This window comes from Pongo abelii, chromosome 22, assembly GCF_028885655.2.
Source record: "Pongo abelii isolate AG06213 chromosome 22, NHGRI_mPonAbe1-v2.0_pri, whole genome shotgun sequence".
Lineage (NCBI taxonomy): Eukaryota > Metazoa > Chordata > Mammalia > Primates > Hominidae > Pongo > Pongo abelii.
In genome coordinates, this window is record NC_072007.2 from 22,036,897 (window position 1) to 22,055,562 (window position 18,666).

General features: G+C 38.6%; 1 gene segment (V, D, J or C); it reads left to right on the forward strand.

Moving 5' to 3' along the window:
• Positions 1-5,906: 5,906 nt before the first annotated feature.
• Positions 5,907-6,456, forward strand: LOC100936043 (immunoglobulin heavy variable 3-49-like). The segment is given in 2 exon segments: positions 5,907-5,952; positions 6,056-6,456. Coding segments are annotated over 2 exon segments (447 nt in total).
• Positions 6,457-18,666: the final 12,210 nt, after the last annotated feature.

An 18,666-nucleotide genomic window follows, 5' to 3' on the forward strand; every position in this document is an offset into this window, starting at 1 on the left:
CCCCAGGGAAGGGACGGGAGTGAAACAGGTGCACAAGACATGAGGGAGTGCACAATCCAACCCACTCCTCAAGAGTCCAGTCACCATCTCCAGATCCACATCCAAAAAACTGTTTTTCCTACAGCTGAGCTAACTGAGCAACGAGTACACACCATGAATTTTTACACAAAAGACACAGTAAGGGGAACACATTGTGAGCCCAGACACAAACATCCCTGCAGGGGACTCAGGAGCAGCAGGAGACTCTCAGGACACCAGGGGACGCTCAGGACACCCATCAAGGCAGGTGCAAGGGGAAAAGGTGCTGGAGATGGGGTTTTGCATCACCATCATATTTCACCACTGGACACCCGCCACTATGTTTATTCTCATGTACGTGATTCTTTGTATTATTAGAAAATGGCATTTATATAAATATATAACCAAATGTAGGTGCATCAAGTCGTCCTCTCCATCTTATGTGGACCTTTGCCATTAAGAATCTGAGTCCCTGTGTTTATTTGAGCTCCTCATAAATTATGGTCAATTATGTAGGATCTCTTTCTCTTCTTTCTCCCTTTTTCTCTCCTTCTCTCTCACTCACAAACTCACTCACACACACAGATTTCTAGAACTTCAATTACCTGATGTGTTGAAGACAATTGATTAAACTGCAGCTTTTTCAGTTTAGCTGCTATTCATATTGCTGCAAGAATAAGAATGTTGTGTTTCTCAGCTGTGTACTCCTCTGAGTAGTAGCTTTTTAAATGATACCCAGACACTGAAATCAATCCAAATATCAATCAACAGCTTAATCAGTAAACAAATTGTGGTAAATTCATTCACTTGAAAAACATCCAGTGTCACAATCAGGTACTGCTGGATACGCTCAACAGCAAGGGTACATTCACAAGTATGTATGATGAATAAAAGAAGGGCAAACAAATACAAGTCCATACATACTATTCCACTTTTATAAATTCTATAAAATGAATACTAAGGTAATGTTACATAAAGAAAACCAGTAGTTGACTCTGGATGTGGTGTGAGAAGGGAAGGTGGAGGAAGCAGGAGTTACAGGAAAACAAGAGGAAATTTTGAGGATGGTTGATTTTTTTTCTATATTGAGAAAAGTAATGGTTGTGTCACTATTTGTCAAACTGTACACAATACGGTGGCTATTATTTTCTACTTTCACCTCATTAAAATATTACAAATTTAAACGCATACAATTTGATAGAAAATGAATTAGAGATGAATAAAACATAAGAGAAATAAAAAGGAAAATCACAGAACAATGGCATAAGGACTTCACTCACCAAACTGAAGAAATTTTAATTTCTCAACACAGAATTAAAGATTTAATTATATATATATGAAATCAGAGAATCTGGAATACACCTGTGAATCAACCCTACACCTATCTATGTTTTTAGGGAAACACTAGAATACAACTAAGTAATCTCATGATTTCATTACATAAAAGGGGTTAATCAGCCACACCAGGCATGTCCAGTTCTATCCTGGAGTTGGTTCAGGGAACAGGTGCATCCTGTGGTTAGGAATCGGGGCACCAAGCTCGCAGCATCAGTTCTAGTCCAAACAATGCAAAGGCCAAGAGATCTCAACTAAAATATAGTGTGGATGTCACATCTGTGGGTGCCGCACACTCCCCCGTGTGAATATAGAAAGGTTAATTACCTCAGGAGGTGTCTGCGGAGATTAGTGCTGGTCTCTCATGAATGTCCAAAATGGCTCAATAGAGCAAGAAAGGAGACTGGCTCAGGGTTTCTATAGTGGTTTGGTGGTGGAGGCAGAGTGAGGGTTCTCACTCAGGAAAGGAGTCTGTTGGGCTTGAACCTCAAAATGGTATCAAATGGGGGAGTTCCTGTGATTCCTAACTAGAGTACTCACCTCGTGTGGGAAAGAAAGAAGAAGATGGAGGAAGCGGCCTTAAGTAATCAGCAGTCAGACTCAAAATAATAGTCTGATGACTTATTCTATACGGCAACTATAAAAATCATGAACAAAAAAAGATCAGTGTCTAATATGGGTCGACAACAACCAGGTCTACAAAAAATGAGAAGACTTCTTATAAGAATAAGCAATTAGTAATGAAAAGAATGAGGAAAATCAGGAGAAAAGGGTGAAAGGCACGGGGCAGGGAATTACACAAGGGTCCTTGTTCCCTTGTGTGGAGACTTTTCACTATCTAAAATCATCTGCTTATTCTGAATGTCTTAGGTCTGCTCCAAAACATCAGAAGCACCAGAGGATTCCAGAGAATATTTAGTTTAATATGTTCTATTTGAGGTGCCTTACAATTGTGTAACATTCTTAGTTATTATTATTATATAATTAGAGATAGGCTCTCACTCTGTTGCACAGGTGGGAGTGCAGTGGCACAATCAAGCTTACTGTAACGTTGAAATCCTGGCTCACAAAATCCTTCTGTTTCAGCTTTCTTAGTAGCTAGGACTAGAGGGCTGCACCACCACACCCAGCTGATTTTTTTTAAAAAATTCTTTCATAGAAATGGGGTCTCTATATGTTGCTCAGGCTGGTCTCGATCTCCTGGTCTCATGTGATTCCCCTGATTTTTCTTCTCAAAGTGGTGGAATTATAGGCATGAGCCACCACATCTGGTTGATCTGATTCTTTAATTGCAAAATATCACACAATAATTGATTCCCTGAATTTTTTTCTGCAGTGTTTTGGCCAATAGTGCCTGATAATATTTATTCCAATAGGTTTCAACAGCATAATTTTTTTCCTGATGTTTCTTCCAGCATATATAATGCCATGATTGAAGATTACAAAACCCTGGTAAAAGATGACATAAAAAGGCAACCTTAAACTTTTGGTGATTGGAGTGAGTATAATACAAAAATTACTTTCAATATTGTGTAACACATGCATGCAATAGGATGGAGGTGAGCAAAGAGGGTAATATTTTTGAATGTATAAATCCTACAGATTCCAAGTCATAGGATAGTAACTGATGTGTCCTGAGGGAGGGACCATAATGCCATAGTGCTAGTGGGATAACTCTTGACCAAGAGAGTCTTCATATTTCATTAGAAGTTTTATATTTTTTATTTAAAGATGTCATTTTTCAACATACTGATTTTGCTAATCTAGATTAAATAGATGTGAACACACTCTTACTATCCAGCCATGTCTCCTGTCTACCACATTATTAACCACACAGTAACTGACATCACTTGGGGCTCATTCTAATTATCCAATTAATTACTGATTTACTTCAATGCCTCTGGATTATCATGTGTGACTACTTTAGCAGAGAGTGAAGAAAGACAACCTAGGCTGACCAAACAATGAGGAAAATCACAACCTAATGCAACAAGAAGCCTGGATGTGAGTGACCCCAGGATCGAAAGATTTGACAGCTCATGTGCCCAGGCAGTTTCTTTTCTCAATTTTCCACACTGATACATCCAGAAAGTCAGCTTCACTCCCCAGGTGACTCCCATCATGCAGTGACATGGTGACAATATTCCGATGGTCACATACATGTATTAAATATTGGCTGGAAAAGGGGCAGAGATAGTTCTGCAATTCTCCTCTGAAGGACCAGGAACAACTCAACAGACCACCTCCCCTGCCCCCATAACTAGAACTGCACCCCATGCCCACATGGACACTCATCCCTGATGGGGATAATAAGACTCCATTGATGAGGCCGGCCATTTTATCACATAAATTGCTAAAGACTGATAGAAAGTTTTCAAAAACTAATTGAAGTCCATTCTTCTATGCCCACCAGAGACTACAGATCCTCCAATGGTACCTTCTTTGTCTTCTCTGCTTGACTTTGTCTCTTCCCCTTGTTCCATCCTCCAGAGAATCTCCTTCAGCTCCCTCAGGTGCATTCCTGTGTTTTATTTACTGACAAATTCTAACTTAGACTAAAGGGTCCATATTCCTAGGTCCATATTCCTTGGTCCATATTCCTAGGAAGGCATTGTGACCCGGAGTCTGGGTGTGACCTTCTAAGTGTTCCTGACCCTCCTCCAGAGGAGATGCTGGTCTGCGTGTTCTTGCCCCTTCCCCTGGGGTAGAGTCCTCCTGTTTTCCACACGTGTTCCATCCCACAGCTCCAGTGTTCTCCATTGGTGTCATCACCTTTCAGTTCTGCTGCCCTGCCCTGCAGACTAAGGCTGTGATTCCATAAGAAAAAGAGGGGAGCTGCTTCTCAGTAGATCTTTGGTGGCAACCTCTGTTCCCATCTCAATTCCTGTGGGGTTGAACCAGTGGCCCTAGCATTCTGGTTTCAGTGGCTTGCCTTTGCAGAATAAATTCTTAGTTCTGTAGTGGAAATAAGGGCATTGGGTCTGAATACATTTTAGAAGTGTGGCCTCTTCTTTTCTCCCAGACAGGCACTTCGAGAAAGGAAGATTTTTGTGACTGACCCCTTTCTTGGGGAAAGGATTTCAAGAGGATAGGTTAGCTTTTCAGTATGTGGTCCCTTAAAATTTCACACTACAAAACACTTACCACACTATATTTCAAGCAATCCAATACATATTTTTATTTTTTTATTGGAATAGCCTATATTCCTATATATACTCTGCCTTAGATAATTTCATACCCTGGCTTTGTTACTTTCTACAAGAACTTGCTTCTTCCTAAACTTCAGGTTTATTGTTTGTTTTGAAACTGTACTTATCAGAAGTATTAAAGAAAATTTGCAAAATTCCATCTTCCATGTTTATCTGTTACTGTTGATGCAGTTTTAAAAATTATGAAAAATATGTTCATTTTGTAAGTACATTTCCAAGCTTAATAGCAGATTTTTAAGACCCAGAATAATACAAAATTCAAATGTTGTTCAGCTGCTTAATAAAAAACAAATTATGATAAATTTTGTTTGCTAGAATACTACCCAGCATTTATAATAAGTGAATGTCTGATATACACAACTACAAGGTAAAATATCTAATTATTTGTGCTAACTAAAATAAGCCAAACAAATAAGAATATATACTATGTTAGTTCATTTTTATGAATTACGATAAAATGAATCTGCAGCAATATAAAGATTAGTAGTTGCCAGTGAAATGGTAGAAGAAAGAAAGGGAAAAGAGGAAGAATATAGAAGAACAAAAGGAAATGCTGAGAATTCTCTTGTCCACCTTGATAACGATGGCGGTTACATCATGTTTATCAACTGTAGACTTTAAATACGTGAAAGTTTATTATCTCCAAATGGAAACTTACAAAATTTCTTACAAGCAACAAATGGAAACTTAGACAAGGAAAGAGTGACAGAAACACAGAAAAAATGTATATTAAATTTCAGAAATACTTAAGAATTTCTCTACCTGAACCGTAGTTCTCACCATATTTTAGGTGAATGCTAGAATGCAGCAAAATCACACATGTTCTCAATACAGGAAATGGGTTCCACAAACCACACTAGGCATGTCCAGCTCTGTCCTGGGGTTGGTTCAGGGAGTAATTGGGGCAGTGATGAGGAGCACAGGCCCAGGTACCAGGACTTACCCATCCCAGACATGAGCTCTTAGACACATACTTAGCAACTGTATATGGAGAAACCATTGGCTCTGACAAAACATTATTTACACAAATGTGTACAAATAAAATAGGGTGATCATTTCATAGTGTTTATCACAGTATAATTTTATAATAAGACAGCATATTTCCCAAATACCATCATTGTCACCAAACTCTTGCAAGGCACAATCATCTTATATGGGCCTGTCCTCTCCTCAGGCGTCCCACCCCAGAGCTTGCTATATAGTAGGAGACATGCAAATAGGGTCCTCCCTCTACTGATGAAAACCAGCCCAGCCCTGACTCTGCAGCTCTGGGAGAGGAGCCCCAGCCCTGGGATCCCCAGGAGTTTCCACTTGGTGATCAGCACTGAACACAGACCACCAACCATGGAGTTTGGGCTGAGCTGGGTTTTCCTTGTTGCTATTTTAAAAGGTAATTCATGGAGAAGTAGAGACACTGAGTGTGAGCGGACATGAGTGAGAGAAACAGTGGATATGTGTGGCAGTTTCTGACCTTGGTGTCTCCGTGTTTGCAGGTGTCCAGTGTGACGTGCAGCTGGTGGAGTCTGGGGGAGGCTTGGTACAGCCAGGGGGGTCCCTGAGACTCTCCTGTGCAGCCTCTGGATTCACATTCAGTGACTACTACATGAGCTGGGTCCACCAGCCTCCAGGGAAGGGGCTGGAGTGGGTAGGTTTAATTAGAAACAAAGCTAATGGTGGGACAACAGAATACGCCGCGTCTGTGAAAGGCAGATTCACCATCTCAAGAGATGATTCCAAAAGCATCGCCTATCTGCAAATGAACAGCCTGAAAACCGAGGACACGGCCGTGTATTACTGTACTAGAGACACAGTGAGGGAAGGTCAGTGTGAGCCCAGACACAAACCTCCCTGCAGGGGCGCCCGGATCCACCAGGGGGCGCTCGGGACCCACTGAGGACGGGACAGGTCCCAGGAGCAGGTGCTGGGGGAGGTTTCCTTTCTCATCAGCTGGAGAAGTCAGGTTTGTGTTTGCAGGACTCTGGAGCATTCTAGGCTGTGACGTTTTATTACTTGTGTTTATTCTTAATTTATTATCGTTGGTATTTAAATTTTAGTAATTTAAAAATTATATATATGTTTACACTTTAATGAAATAAACATTCCTATTTGCATCGATTCTTCCAGAGTTTTATTAACATTTGTTGACATCAGCAGCTACAAAGCTATAGGGACATAAATTTATAACCATAGAACGATGTATAGGCCAGGCGCGGTGGCTCACGCATGTAATCCCAGCACCTTGGAAGCCCTAGGTGGGCTGATCACTTGAGGCCAGGAGTTCGAGACCAGCCTGGGCAAAATAGTGAAACTCCATCTCTACTAAAACCGCAAAAATCAGCTGTGCGTATTGGCGCGTGCTTTTAATCCCAGCTACTCGGTAGGCTGAAGCAGGAGAATCACTTGAACACAGAAGGCAGAGATTGCAGTGAGGTAAATGGCGCCACTGCACTCCAGCCTGGGCAGCAGACCAAGATTTGATCTCAAAAACAACAACAACAACAAAAAACAAAGAAAGAAAAAATATATAAATACATAGACATATGCATATATGTGTAGGAATTCATAGTAAACATTACAATAAAGTAATTCTAAAAATATGTCCTAAAGAATCAAACTTAATGATGAGCTAAATGTAAATTATTTGAGTATTTCACAATTGATTTTGGTTATTTTTAATTCTTTACATCAAGTGATTTATATTTGTTCATTTAACCACTGTTAAATAATGGTTATTTCAAATGTGGTTGTCACAATAAATAATAAGAATTTGAAGTGATAAATGATAATTATCTTAATCATTTCTTAATTATCTTAGTTATTCCATATGGTATTCACAAATCATAACATTGCTTCTTACCTTGTAAATATAAACAACTGTAATTTGTGAATTTAAAATAAAATTTTTTATTTTAATTTTTTAAAATTTATCCCAGATCATTATCTTTTTCTTCAGTTCCAGCTCTCCTTTGATCGTCTCAAGGGCCCATCCGCACCCCTGTCTCCCGAAGGCTTCTGGGAGTGGCTGCGGGATGGGCAGAAGCAGGCACCCTGTGTGAATCCACACGACCTGGAGCCTCCCTCTCCTTGGATTAGGTCATCTCCTCGGGATCACAGGGCTCTTCATTATACTCACCCCACCGTTGTACCAAACAAGCAACATCACACTTCAATTCATCACGCTTTGCTTTAATTTTCTAAAACATCGTGAAGGTGATAATGTTAACAGTAAATGTATCACTAACAAATAAGATAAGCCCTTTTCTATGGGACAGGGTTTCTTACAAGGACTTGACAAGTATTATGTATTTTCCATTTCTTTATAGATGAGATACTAATATCTCCATATTGGAGACAATTCCTTTAAGTCATTTCTTAAAATTAATTTTTCCTAGGACTCCAAACAAATCCATGATATAGTTGAAAATTTCAGGTGTAAGAGCTGGGCCAACATTGAGAATATATTAACATTTATAACATGTGCTTGCAAATATTGTTATTTTTCTGTTGGCTGTCCCCAGTTATGGTTTGACACAAAATGTTAGAAATTTATCCTAATAAAACAGTTTACAATATTGTATCAAGTTTGTTAACTTTGTATAACTAATAATGTAAAATGTTCAACATATTTTAGCCATGTTTTACTTATTTGTGAAATGTGTGCTTATTAATTTTTCATTTTAAGAAGTCACCTTTATCTGTCTTATTTCTGGGGTTTTATTCTAGTAGATATAACTAAATGTCTTTAAATAATTATTGTAATAATCACATTTACATTTTCTATTTGAATTTTCACATACATGTTATTAAGATTTTAATTTCAATAAAAATATTTTCCTACAATTGTCTATTTCCTGTTTTTATGAGATAAAATTAACATATACAAAAATGCATAGATCTTCAATGTACAGTTTGAAGATTTCTGGCAAATGTGCACGTTTGTCTCCAGTACCTAAGTTAGTGTGAAGAGCAAGTCCATCTCCACAACAAATGTCCTCTCAGTGCTTCCAGTCAGCTCTCACGTAAGGATTTTTTTTTTAATTTCAACTTTTAATTTAGATACAGAGGGGACATGTATGGACGTTGTCACGTGGGATTATTGAGTGAGGCTGAGGTTTGGAATCCAGATTCCATCACCCCCTCCCTCCACTCTCCGGCAGTCCACAGTGTCTATTGTTCTTCTATTTATGTCCATGTGTGCTCAATGCTGAGCTTCCGCATAGGAGAATATGTGGTATTCAGTTTTCTGTTCCTGCATTAATTTGTTTATGATTAAAACCGACAGCTCCATTAATTTTGCTGTAAGGGACATGATTTCATTCTTTTTCATGGCTGTGTAGTATTATATAGTGTAGATTTACCACATTTTGTATATTCAGTCTACCGATGATGTGCATCTGGGTTGAACCATGTCTTTGCCACTGTTAATAGCACAGCAGTGAATATGCCTGTGTAGGTGTCTCTTTGGTAGAATTATTTGCTTACTTTTTAATGTACACCCAGTAGTGTAATTGCTGGGTAAAATGATGTGTCTGTTTTAAGTTCTTTGAGAAATCTCCAGTCTGCTTTCCAAAGTGGCAAGACTAATTTATATTCTCATCCACAGTGTATGAGTGTTCTCTTTTCTCCAAAGTCCCACGAGCATCCAATGTTTTTTGACTTTTTCGTGATACCATTCTAAGTGGTGTGTTGCTGCTCACCTACATTCATCTCATATTGACGAAAACAAGCAATGAGGAAACGACTCTGTTCAATAAATGATGCTGGGACAACTGGCTAGCCAGGTGATGAAGATTGAAGCTGGCCCTGTACTGTCAACATATATAAAATTAACTCAAAATTGATTAAAGCCTTAAATGTAAGACCTCAAACCATAAAACTCCTTGAAGACAACCTTGAAAACACTCTTATAGACACGAGTTTTGACAAAAAATTTTTGGCTAAGTATCCAAGGCAAATTGCAACAAAAAGAAAAATAGACAAGTGGGACCTAATTAATTAAGGAGTTTCTGTACAGTAAGACAAACAAACAAACAAACAAACAAAACTATCAGCAGTGTAAGCAGACAAGCTACAGAATGTGAGAAGATATTCACAAGCATTGCATCCCACAAAGCCCTAGTATCCAGAGTCTATGGAGAACTCAAACAAATCAGAAAGCAAACAACAAATAACTCCTTTAAAAATGGGCTGATATGGTTTGGCTATGTCCCCACCCAAATTTCAACTTGAATTGTATCTCCCAGAATTCCCACGTGTTTTGAGAGGGACCCAGGGGGAGGTAATTGAATCACGGGGGCTGGTATTTCCTGTGCTATTCTCTTGATAGTGAATAAGTCTCAACGAGATCTCATGGGTTTATCAGGGGTTTCCACTTTTGCTTCTTCCTCATTTTCTCTTGCCACCCACCAGGTAAGGAGTGCCTTTTTCCTCCCACCATGTTTCTGAGGCCTCCCAAGCCATGTGGAACTGTAAGTCCAATTAAACCTCTTTTTCTTCTCAGTTTTGGGTATGTCTCTATCAGCAGTTTGAAAATGGACTAATGCATAGGCAAATGACACAGACACTTCTCAAAAGAATACATACAAGTGCCCAGCAAATATATTGTAAAAATGTTAAACATCACTAAGCATCAGAGAAATGCAAATAGAAAAATGCTCTCATTTCTGTCACTATAGGAGGTCCCTTTTTCTTGTTTTGAACTTCATATACATGGAATAAAACACTATAGATCATTTTTGTAAGGGGCAACTTTTACTATTTGTGGGGTTCATTCATGTAATAGCATCCATCAAGGTTTTGTCATCATATGTATAAATATGTATGTACTCATACACATACAGATATTTCATACCTAAATCAATTACATTAATAAATGACAGATTATTAAATAAATAAATCAGTTTATGAAATAAATAAGTGACAATATGTATATCTATTTTCCTGTTGATGGGATTTAAATTTGTTTCCAAAATAAACACCATAAACAAAACTATTATATTTGTACAAGTTATTCTGTTTATATTCACACATTTTATTGATAAAATATGTAGAAATATAAGTATGCATTATAACTTTTCAGCTTTAAGGAGCTATCACCGACAAATAAAATTGTATATATTTAGGGTACACCACTTGCTGTATTGATGTACCTGGGGAGACACTCATCATGATCAAGGTAAGCGGCATGTCCATCATCTCAGAGAGTTATCATTTTATGCCTTTCATTTACTCGTGTGTGTGTGTGTGTGTGTGTGTGTGTGTGTGTGATAAAAACACCTAATATCTACTCTTCTGGCAAAAGATACTTTTACAATACAATATTCATTAGTATAGTCACATTGCTGTACATTTGATCTCCAGAACTATTTCAACCTGTGTTTTAGTCCATTCTCACCCTAATGTAAGGAACTACCTGAAACTGGGAAATTTATGAAGAAAAGTGGTTTAGTTGACTCACGGTTCTGCAGTCTTAATAGGAAGCGTTACTGGGAGGCATCAGGAAACTTACAGACATCATGGAAAGTGAAGGGGAAGCAAGGACCTTCTTCACATGCTGGCAGGGGAAAGAGACAGAAAAAGTAAGGAGAGATGAGCCACACTTTTAAACCATGAGATCTTGTGAGATCTTGTGAGAATCGCAAAGGCGAAGGTCGCCCCCATTATTCAATAACTCCCTGTGAGACCCCTACCACAACACTTGGGGATTAAAATTTAACATGAGATTTGGGTAAAATGCAGAGACAAACCATGTAATTCCACCCCTGGTCCATGACAAATCTCATGTCCTTCTCACATCGCAAAATGTATTTATCCCTTCTCAACGGTCTCCCAATCTTAACTCATTTCAGCATAATCATAAAAATCTATAGTTTAAAGTCTCCTCTGACAAGGTCAGTTTCTTCCCCCTATAAATCTGTAAAATTAAAAACAAGTTACTTATTTCCAAGATACAATGGGGGTGCATGTACTGTGTAAATGCTCCCATTCCAAATAGGAGAAATTGGCCACAGAAAAGGGATTACAGGTCCCATGCAAGTCCAAACACCAGCAGGGCAGTCACTAAATGTTAAAGCTCCAAAGTAATTTTTCTTTTACCCCATGTCTCACATCCAGGACACACTGATCAAGAGGTGGGCTCCCAAGGCCTTGGGAAGCTCCACCCTTGTGGCTCTGTAGGGTGCAGTCCCCATGGCTGTTTCATAGGCTGGCATTGAGTTCCTATGGCTTTTCTAGGTACACCATGCAAACTGTTGGTGGGTCTACCATCCTGGGGTCTAGAGGATGGTGGCCCTCTTCTCACAGATCCACTAAGCAGTGCCCCAATGGGGACTCTGTGTGGGGGATCCAACATCACATTTTCCTTCTACACTGGCCTAGTAGAGGTACTCCATTAGGGATCAGCCCCTTCATCAGACTTCTGCCTGAATATCCAGGCATTTTCGTACATCATCTGAAATGTAGGAGGAGGTTCCCAAACCTCAGCTCTTGGCTTATGTGCACCAGCAGGCTCAACACCACGTGGAAGCAACCAAAGCTTAGGGCTCGCACCCTCTGAAGCAATGGCCTGAGCTGGACCTTTGTTCCTTTTAGCTATGGCTGGCACACGACAGACAGGGGTGTAAGGTGCCATGTCTCGAGGCTTTATAGAGCAGTCAGGTCCTGGGCCTGGACCAGGAAATCATCTTTCTCTCCTGGGCTTCTGGGCATGTAATGGGAGGGGCTGCCGCAAGGATCTATGAAATGCCCTGGGAACATCTTTCCCACTGGGCTTCTCATTGCTTATTCAAATTTCTGCTGCCAGCTTGAATTTCTCCCCAGGAAACGGGTTCTTCTTCTCTACCAGATGGTCAGGCTGCAATTTTTTTTTCCAACCTTTCATGCTCTGCTTCCCTTTTAAATATGAGTTTCAATTTCAGACCATCTTTTTGTGAATGCATATGACTTATGTTTTCAGAAACAGCCAGAGAAAATCTTGAATGTTTGCTTGTTAGAAATTTATTCTGCCAGATACCTTAAATCATCTCTCCTTTGTCCAACATAGCAGGGCAAAATGCCACTAGTCTTTTTGCTAAAGCATAGCAAGTGTGAGCTTTACTCCAGTTCGCAAGAAGTTCTTCATCTTCATCTGAGACCATCTCAGCCTGGACTTTATTGTCCATATAACTATCAGCACTTTGGTCAAAACCATTCAGTAAGCCTCTAGGAAGTTTCAAACTTTCCCATGTCTTCCTGTCTTCTTGTGAGCCCTCTAGGCTTTCCCAACAACTGTCCATTACAAAGTCACTTTCACATTTTCAGGTATCGTAATAGCAGTACCCCACTCCTGGTGCAAATTTTCTGTATTAGTCCATTTTCCCACTGCTATAAAGAACTACTTGAGACTGGGTAATTTATGAAGAAAAGAGGTTTGGTTGGCTCACAGTTCTGCAGGCTAAACAGGAAGTGTTACTGGGAGGCATCAGGACACACAGTGATGGTGGAAGGTGAAGGGGAAGCAAGAACCTTCTTCACACGGTGGCAGGAGAAAGACAGCAAGTGAGTGGGGAGGTGCCACACTTTTAAACCATCAGATATCTTGAGAATTTTGTCATGAGAACAGCAAAGAAGAAGATCACCTCATGATTCAATCACTTTATATTAGGCCCTTCCTTCAACATGTAGGGATTAAAATTTGACATGAGATTTGAGTGGGAACACAAAGCCAAACCATATCAACCTGCATAACTGAAATTTGTACCTTTTGACCCACATCACCCAATATTTTCCTCCTCCTAGGCCCTGGGAGCTACTATTCTACTCCACTTCCAAAAGCTGGAATATTTTAGATTCTACATATAAATGAGATCATGCAGCATTTGTCTTTCTGTGTCTGGTTTATTCTACTTAGCATAATGTTCTCTATGATACTGAAAATGTAAGAATTTCCTTCTTTTAAAGGCTGAATAATATTCAATTTCATGTATGTATATGTCACATTTTATCTGTTCATTCATAAATGGACATTTACTTATTTTCTATATCTAGGCTATTATGAATAACTTCACAATGAACATATATTTGATACGCTCACTTTATTTCCCCTAGATGTATACTTAGAAGTGGGTATACTTACTTTATGTTCAATTCATTCAGTAATCTTCATGTTATTTTTATAATGGCTGTACTAATTTACATTTTCTTCCAAACCATACATGGACACCTTTGTACCAAATTTTCAGATCTATGTTGAAGTCTTAAATCCATTTTTAGTTGATTTCTGTGTATTTTGTGAGGTAAGGTCCTTTTTTTTTTTCTTTGAGATAGAATCTTTCTCTGTTGCCCAGGCTGGAATGCAATGGCATGATCTTGGGGCACTGCAACTTTCACCTCCCGGGTTCAAGCAATTCTTCTGCCTCAGGCTCCTGAGTAGCTGGAACTACAGGTATGCAACAGCATGCCTGGCTAATTTTTGTATTTTTAGTAGAGACGGGGCTTCACCATATTAGCCAGGCTGGTCTCAAATGCTTGACATTGTGATCCACCTGTCTCAGACTCCCAGAGTGCTGGGATTACACACGTGAGCCATCATGCCCAACCAGTCCATTTAATTTCTTCTGCATATGGATACCCAGTTTTCACACCACTTGTTGTAGATACTGTCCTTTGTCTATTGTGTGATCTTGGCAACTTGTCAAAGATCAGTTTATTGGGAAGAAGTGGGTTGATTACCAGATGTCTATAATGTTCAATTGGAGTATATGTCTGTTTAAATGTCAGCATTATACTGTTTTGATTTATATAGATTTGATTTTGAAATTATAGAATATGATATATTCAGCTTTGTTATACTTTCCCCAAAATTATTTTGGCTATTGGAAGGCTTTTGTATTTTTATATAAATTGGAGCATTTTAAAAATATTTTTGTAATAACATGCCATGGAGATTATTTATTTATTTTATTGGCACATAATAGATATACCTAATTTATGGGAACATGCAATATATTGACACATTTACAAATGTGTAAAGATCAGATCAGGATTGGTATAGCTATCACATTAAGCAGGTATATTTTCTTTATGCTAGGCACATTGGAATGACTCTCTTCTAGTTATTTTAATGTGTACATTAGATTATTGTTAATTATTGTCACCTTACTGATCTATCGGACATTTAGGTTTTATTTCTCCTATATAACTATATATCTGAATTCAGTAATCAACCTTTCTTTATCCCCTTCTCTCTTGTATCCACCCAGGCTTCTGGTAACCAAAAATCTACTCTCTGTCTTCAGGAAATCCAATTTTTTGTTTTGATGTAAAAGTAAGAAGATGCAATATTTGTCTTTCTTTGCTTGGCTTATTTAACTTAACATAATGGCTTCCAGTTCCATTCATATTGCTGCAAATGACAAGATATCATATTTTATGGCTGAATAATATTCTATTGCATACATAGGTTACATTTTCTCTATCCATTTGTCCACCTGCAGACACTGAGGTGCTTTCATATCTGGGCTATTGTGAATAGAGCTGCAAAGAACATGGAGTGCACATGCCTTTATGAGGCAGTGATTTTATCTTCTTTAGAACATGCCCAGAAGAGGATTTGCCATGTCGTCAGGTATTTCTATTTTTAATTTATTTTGGAGTCTTCATATTACTTTGTCCAATAGTGGAAATGCAATAGGAATAACCATTATAAAAAGCGGTTTCAGTTTTGAGGTATGATCCATAAACAAATAATGTTTGACCATGATTCTCACTGGGAGTCCCTAATGAATCTGGTGGAAATACAGGAAGTTTTCTAACCTTGTTAAGAAAATTATGAATTTGTACCTTTTTCTTTTTAAGGCTGGTAATTGGTGTGATTCCAGATGCATACTGTTGGCAGGTTTCAGAATGACACAGAAAATCGTTATGAGAAGGCAAGAAAGAGAATGACAGAGAGAGAGAGAAAGAGAGAGAGAGAGAGAGAGTCATGCCAACAATAAGAAAAAATAAATTTCACAAGAGGAGAAAGTGCTGGATATTAGTGTTGGGTTTTGGTCATAGACACATCTGTACTGAATGAGAAATTATGAAGTCAAGGGAGGGCTCTAGCACTTGTTCAAGTGAAGCATCAGCATATTTCTCCGAGGCACATATTGTCACCCCATGATAAGGGTGATGAATTTTTGAATGCCATGAAATATGAGTTCCCAGTAATTAATCACGTTTCCATGAAATTCAGTTAAAATGCCAAGAGTGTGTCCAGATCTCTCATGCACAAATACACAAAATTTGCCTTTGCATTTATGGCTATCTAGAGAAAAAGTGCATTGAGACATCAGCAGGTTACAGAGATCTGTTTAAGTTTGGGATTCCAGAGGAGAGTGCCTCTTAGTGAAGGTTGGTCTATTAATTAAGTAAGAACTCTCAATGGGAGTAGCTTCCAATTGTGTGGAAATTTCAATTCCTTATTGAGTTTCTAAAAAATATCTCAGGGACTGATTCCATGGAGTTTTACTGCTGTGTTGATAAAAATTATCATCAATGACCAAAGGTAGATAAAACCACAAAGATGGGGAGAAACCAGAGCAGAAAAGCAGAAAATTCTAAAAACCAGAGCACCTCTTCTCCTCCAAATGAACACAGCTCCTCGCCAGCAACAGAACAAAGCTGGATGGAGAATGACTTTGACGAATTGAGAGAAGAAGGCTTCAGAAGATTGGTAATAACAAACTTCTCTGAGCTAAAGGAGGATGTTCAAGCCCATTGCAAAGAAGCTAAAAACCTTGAAAAAAGATTAGACAAATGGCTAACTAGAAGAAACAGCATAGAGAAGACCTTAAATAACCTGATGGAGCTGAAAACCATGTCATGAGAACTACATGACGCATGAACAAGCTTCAGTAGATGATTCGATCAACTGGAAGAAAGAGTATCAGTGATTGAAGATCAAATGAATGAAATGAAGTGAGAAGAGAAGTATAGAGAAAAAAGAGTAAAAACAAATGAACAAATCCTTCAAGAAATATGGATGGGACTAGGTGAAAAGACCAAATCTATGTCTGATTTGTGTACCCGAAAGTGACAGGGAGAATGGAAGCAAGTTGGAAAACACTCTTCAAGATATTATCCAGGAGAACTTCCCCAACCTAGTAAGGCAGGCCAACATTCAAATTCAAGAAATACAGAGAACACCACAAAGATACTCCTCAAGAAGAGCAACTACAAGATACATAATTGTCAGATTCACCAAGGTTGAAATAAAGGAAAAAATGTTAAGTGCAGCCAGAGAGAAAGGTCAGGTTACCCACAAAGGGAAGCCCATCAGACTAACAGCTGATCTCTCAGCAGAAACTCTACAAGCCAGAAGAGAGTGGGGCCCCATATTCAACATTCTTAAAGAAAAGAGTTTTCAAACCAGAATTTCATATCCAGCCAAACTAAGCTTCATAAGTGAAGGAAAAATAAAATCCTTTACAGACAAGCACATGCTGAGATATTTTGTCACCACCAGGCCTGCCTTACAAGTGCTCCTGAAAGAAGCACTAAACATGGAAAGGAACAACTTGTACCAGCCATTGCAAAAACATGCCAAATTGTAAAGACCATCAATGCTGGGAAGAAACTGCATCAACTAATGTGCAAAATAATCAACTAATGTTCAAAATAATCAACTAACATAATAATGACAGGATCAGATTCACACATAACAATATTAACCTTAAATGTAAATGGGCTAAGTGCTCCAATTAAAAGACCCAGACTGGCAAATCAGATAAAGAGTCAAGACTCATCAGTGTGCTGTATTCAGGAGACTCATCTCCCGTGCAGAGACACACATAGGCTCAAAATAAAGAGATGGAGGAAGATCTACCAAGCAAATAGAAAACAAACAAACAAAAAAAGCAGGGATTGAAATCCCAGTCTCTGATAAAACAGACTTTAAACCAACAAATATCAGAAGAGACAAAGAAGGCCATTACATAATGGTAAAGGGATCAATTCAACAAGAAGATCTAACTATCTTAAATATATATGCACCAAATACAGGAGCATCCAGATTCATAAAGCCAGTCCTTAGAGACCTGCAAAGAGACTTAGACTCCCACACAATAATAATGGGAGACTTTAACACCCCACTGTCAACATTAGACAGATCAATGAGACAGAAAGTTAACAAGGATACCCAGGAATTGAACTCAGCTCTGCATCAAGAGGACCTAATAGACATCTGCAGAACTCTCCATCCCAAATCAACAGAATATACATTCTTTTCAGCACCACATCACACTTATTCCAAAATTGACCACATAGTTGGAAGTAAAGCTCTCCTCAGCAAATGTAAAAGAACAGAAATTATAACAAACTCTCTCTCTCAGACCACAGTGCAATCAAACTAGAACTCAGGATTAAGAAACTCACTCAAAACTGCTCAACTACATGGAAACTGAACAACCTGCTCCTGAATGACTACTTGGTATGTAACAAAATGAAGGCAGAAATAAAGATGTTCTTTGAAACCAATGAGAAAAAAAACACAACACACCAGAATCTCTGGGACACATTTAAAGCAGTGTGTAGAGGGAAATTTACAGCACTAAATGCCCACAAGAGAAAGCAGGAAAGATCTAAAATTGATGCTCTAACATCAAAATTAAAAGAACTAGAGAAGCAAGAGCAAACACATTCAAAAGCTAGCAGAATGCAAGAAATTACTAAGATCAGAGCAGAACTGAAGGAGATAGAGACACAAAAAACCCTTCAAAAAAATCAATGAATCCAGGAGCTGGTCTTTGGAAAATATCAACAAAATTGATAGACCGCTAGCAAGACCAATAAAGAAAAAAAGAGAGAAGAATCAAACAGACGCAATAAAAAATGATAAGGGGATATCACCACCGATCCCACAGAAATACCATCAGAGAATGCTATAAACGCCTCTCTGAAAATAAACTAGAAAATCTAGAAGAAATGGATAAATTCCTGGACACATACACCCTCCCAAGTCCAAACCAGGAAAAAGTTGAATCCCTAAATAGACTAATAACAGGCTCTGAAATTGAGGCCTACCAACCAAAAAAAATCCAGGAGCAGACAGATTCACAGCCAAATTCTACCAGAGGTACAATGAGGA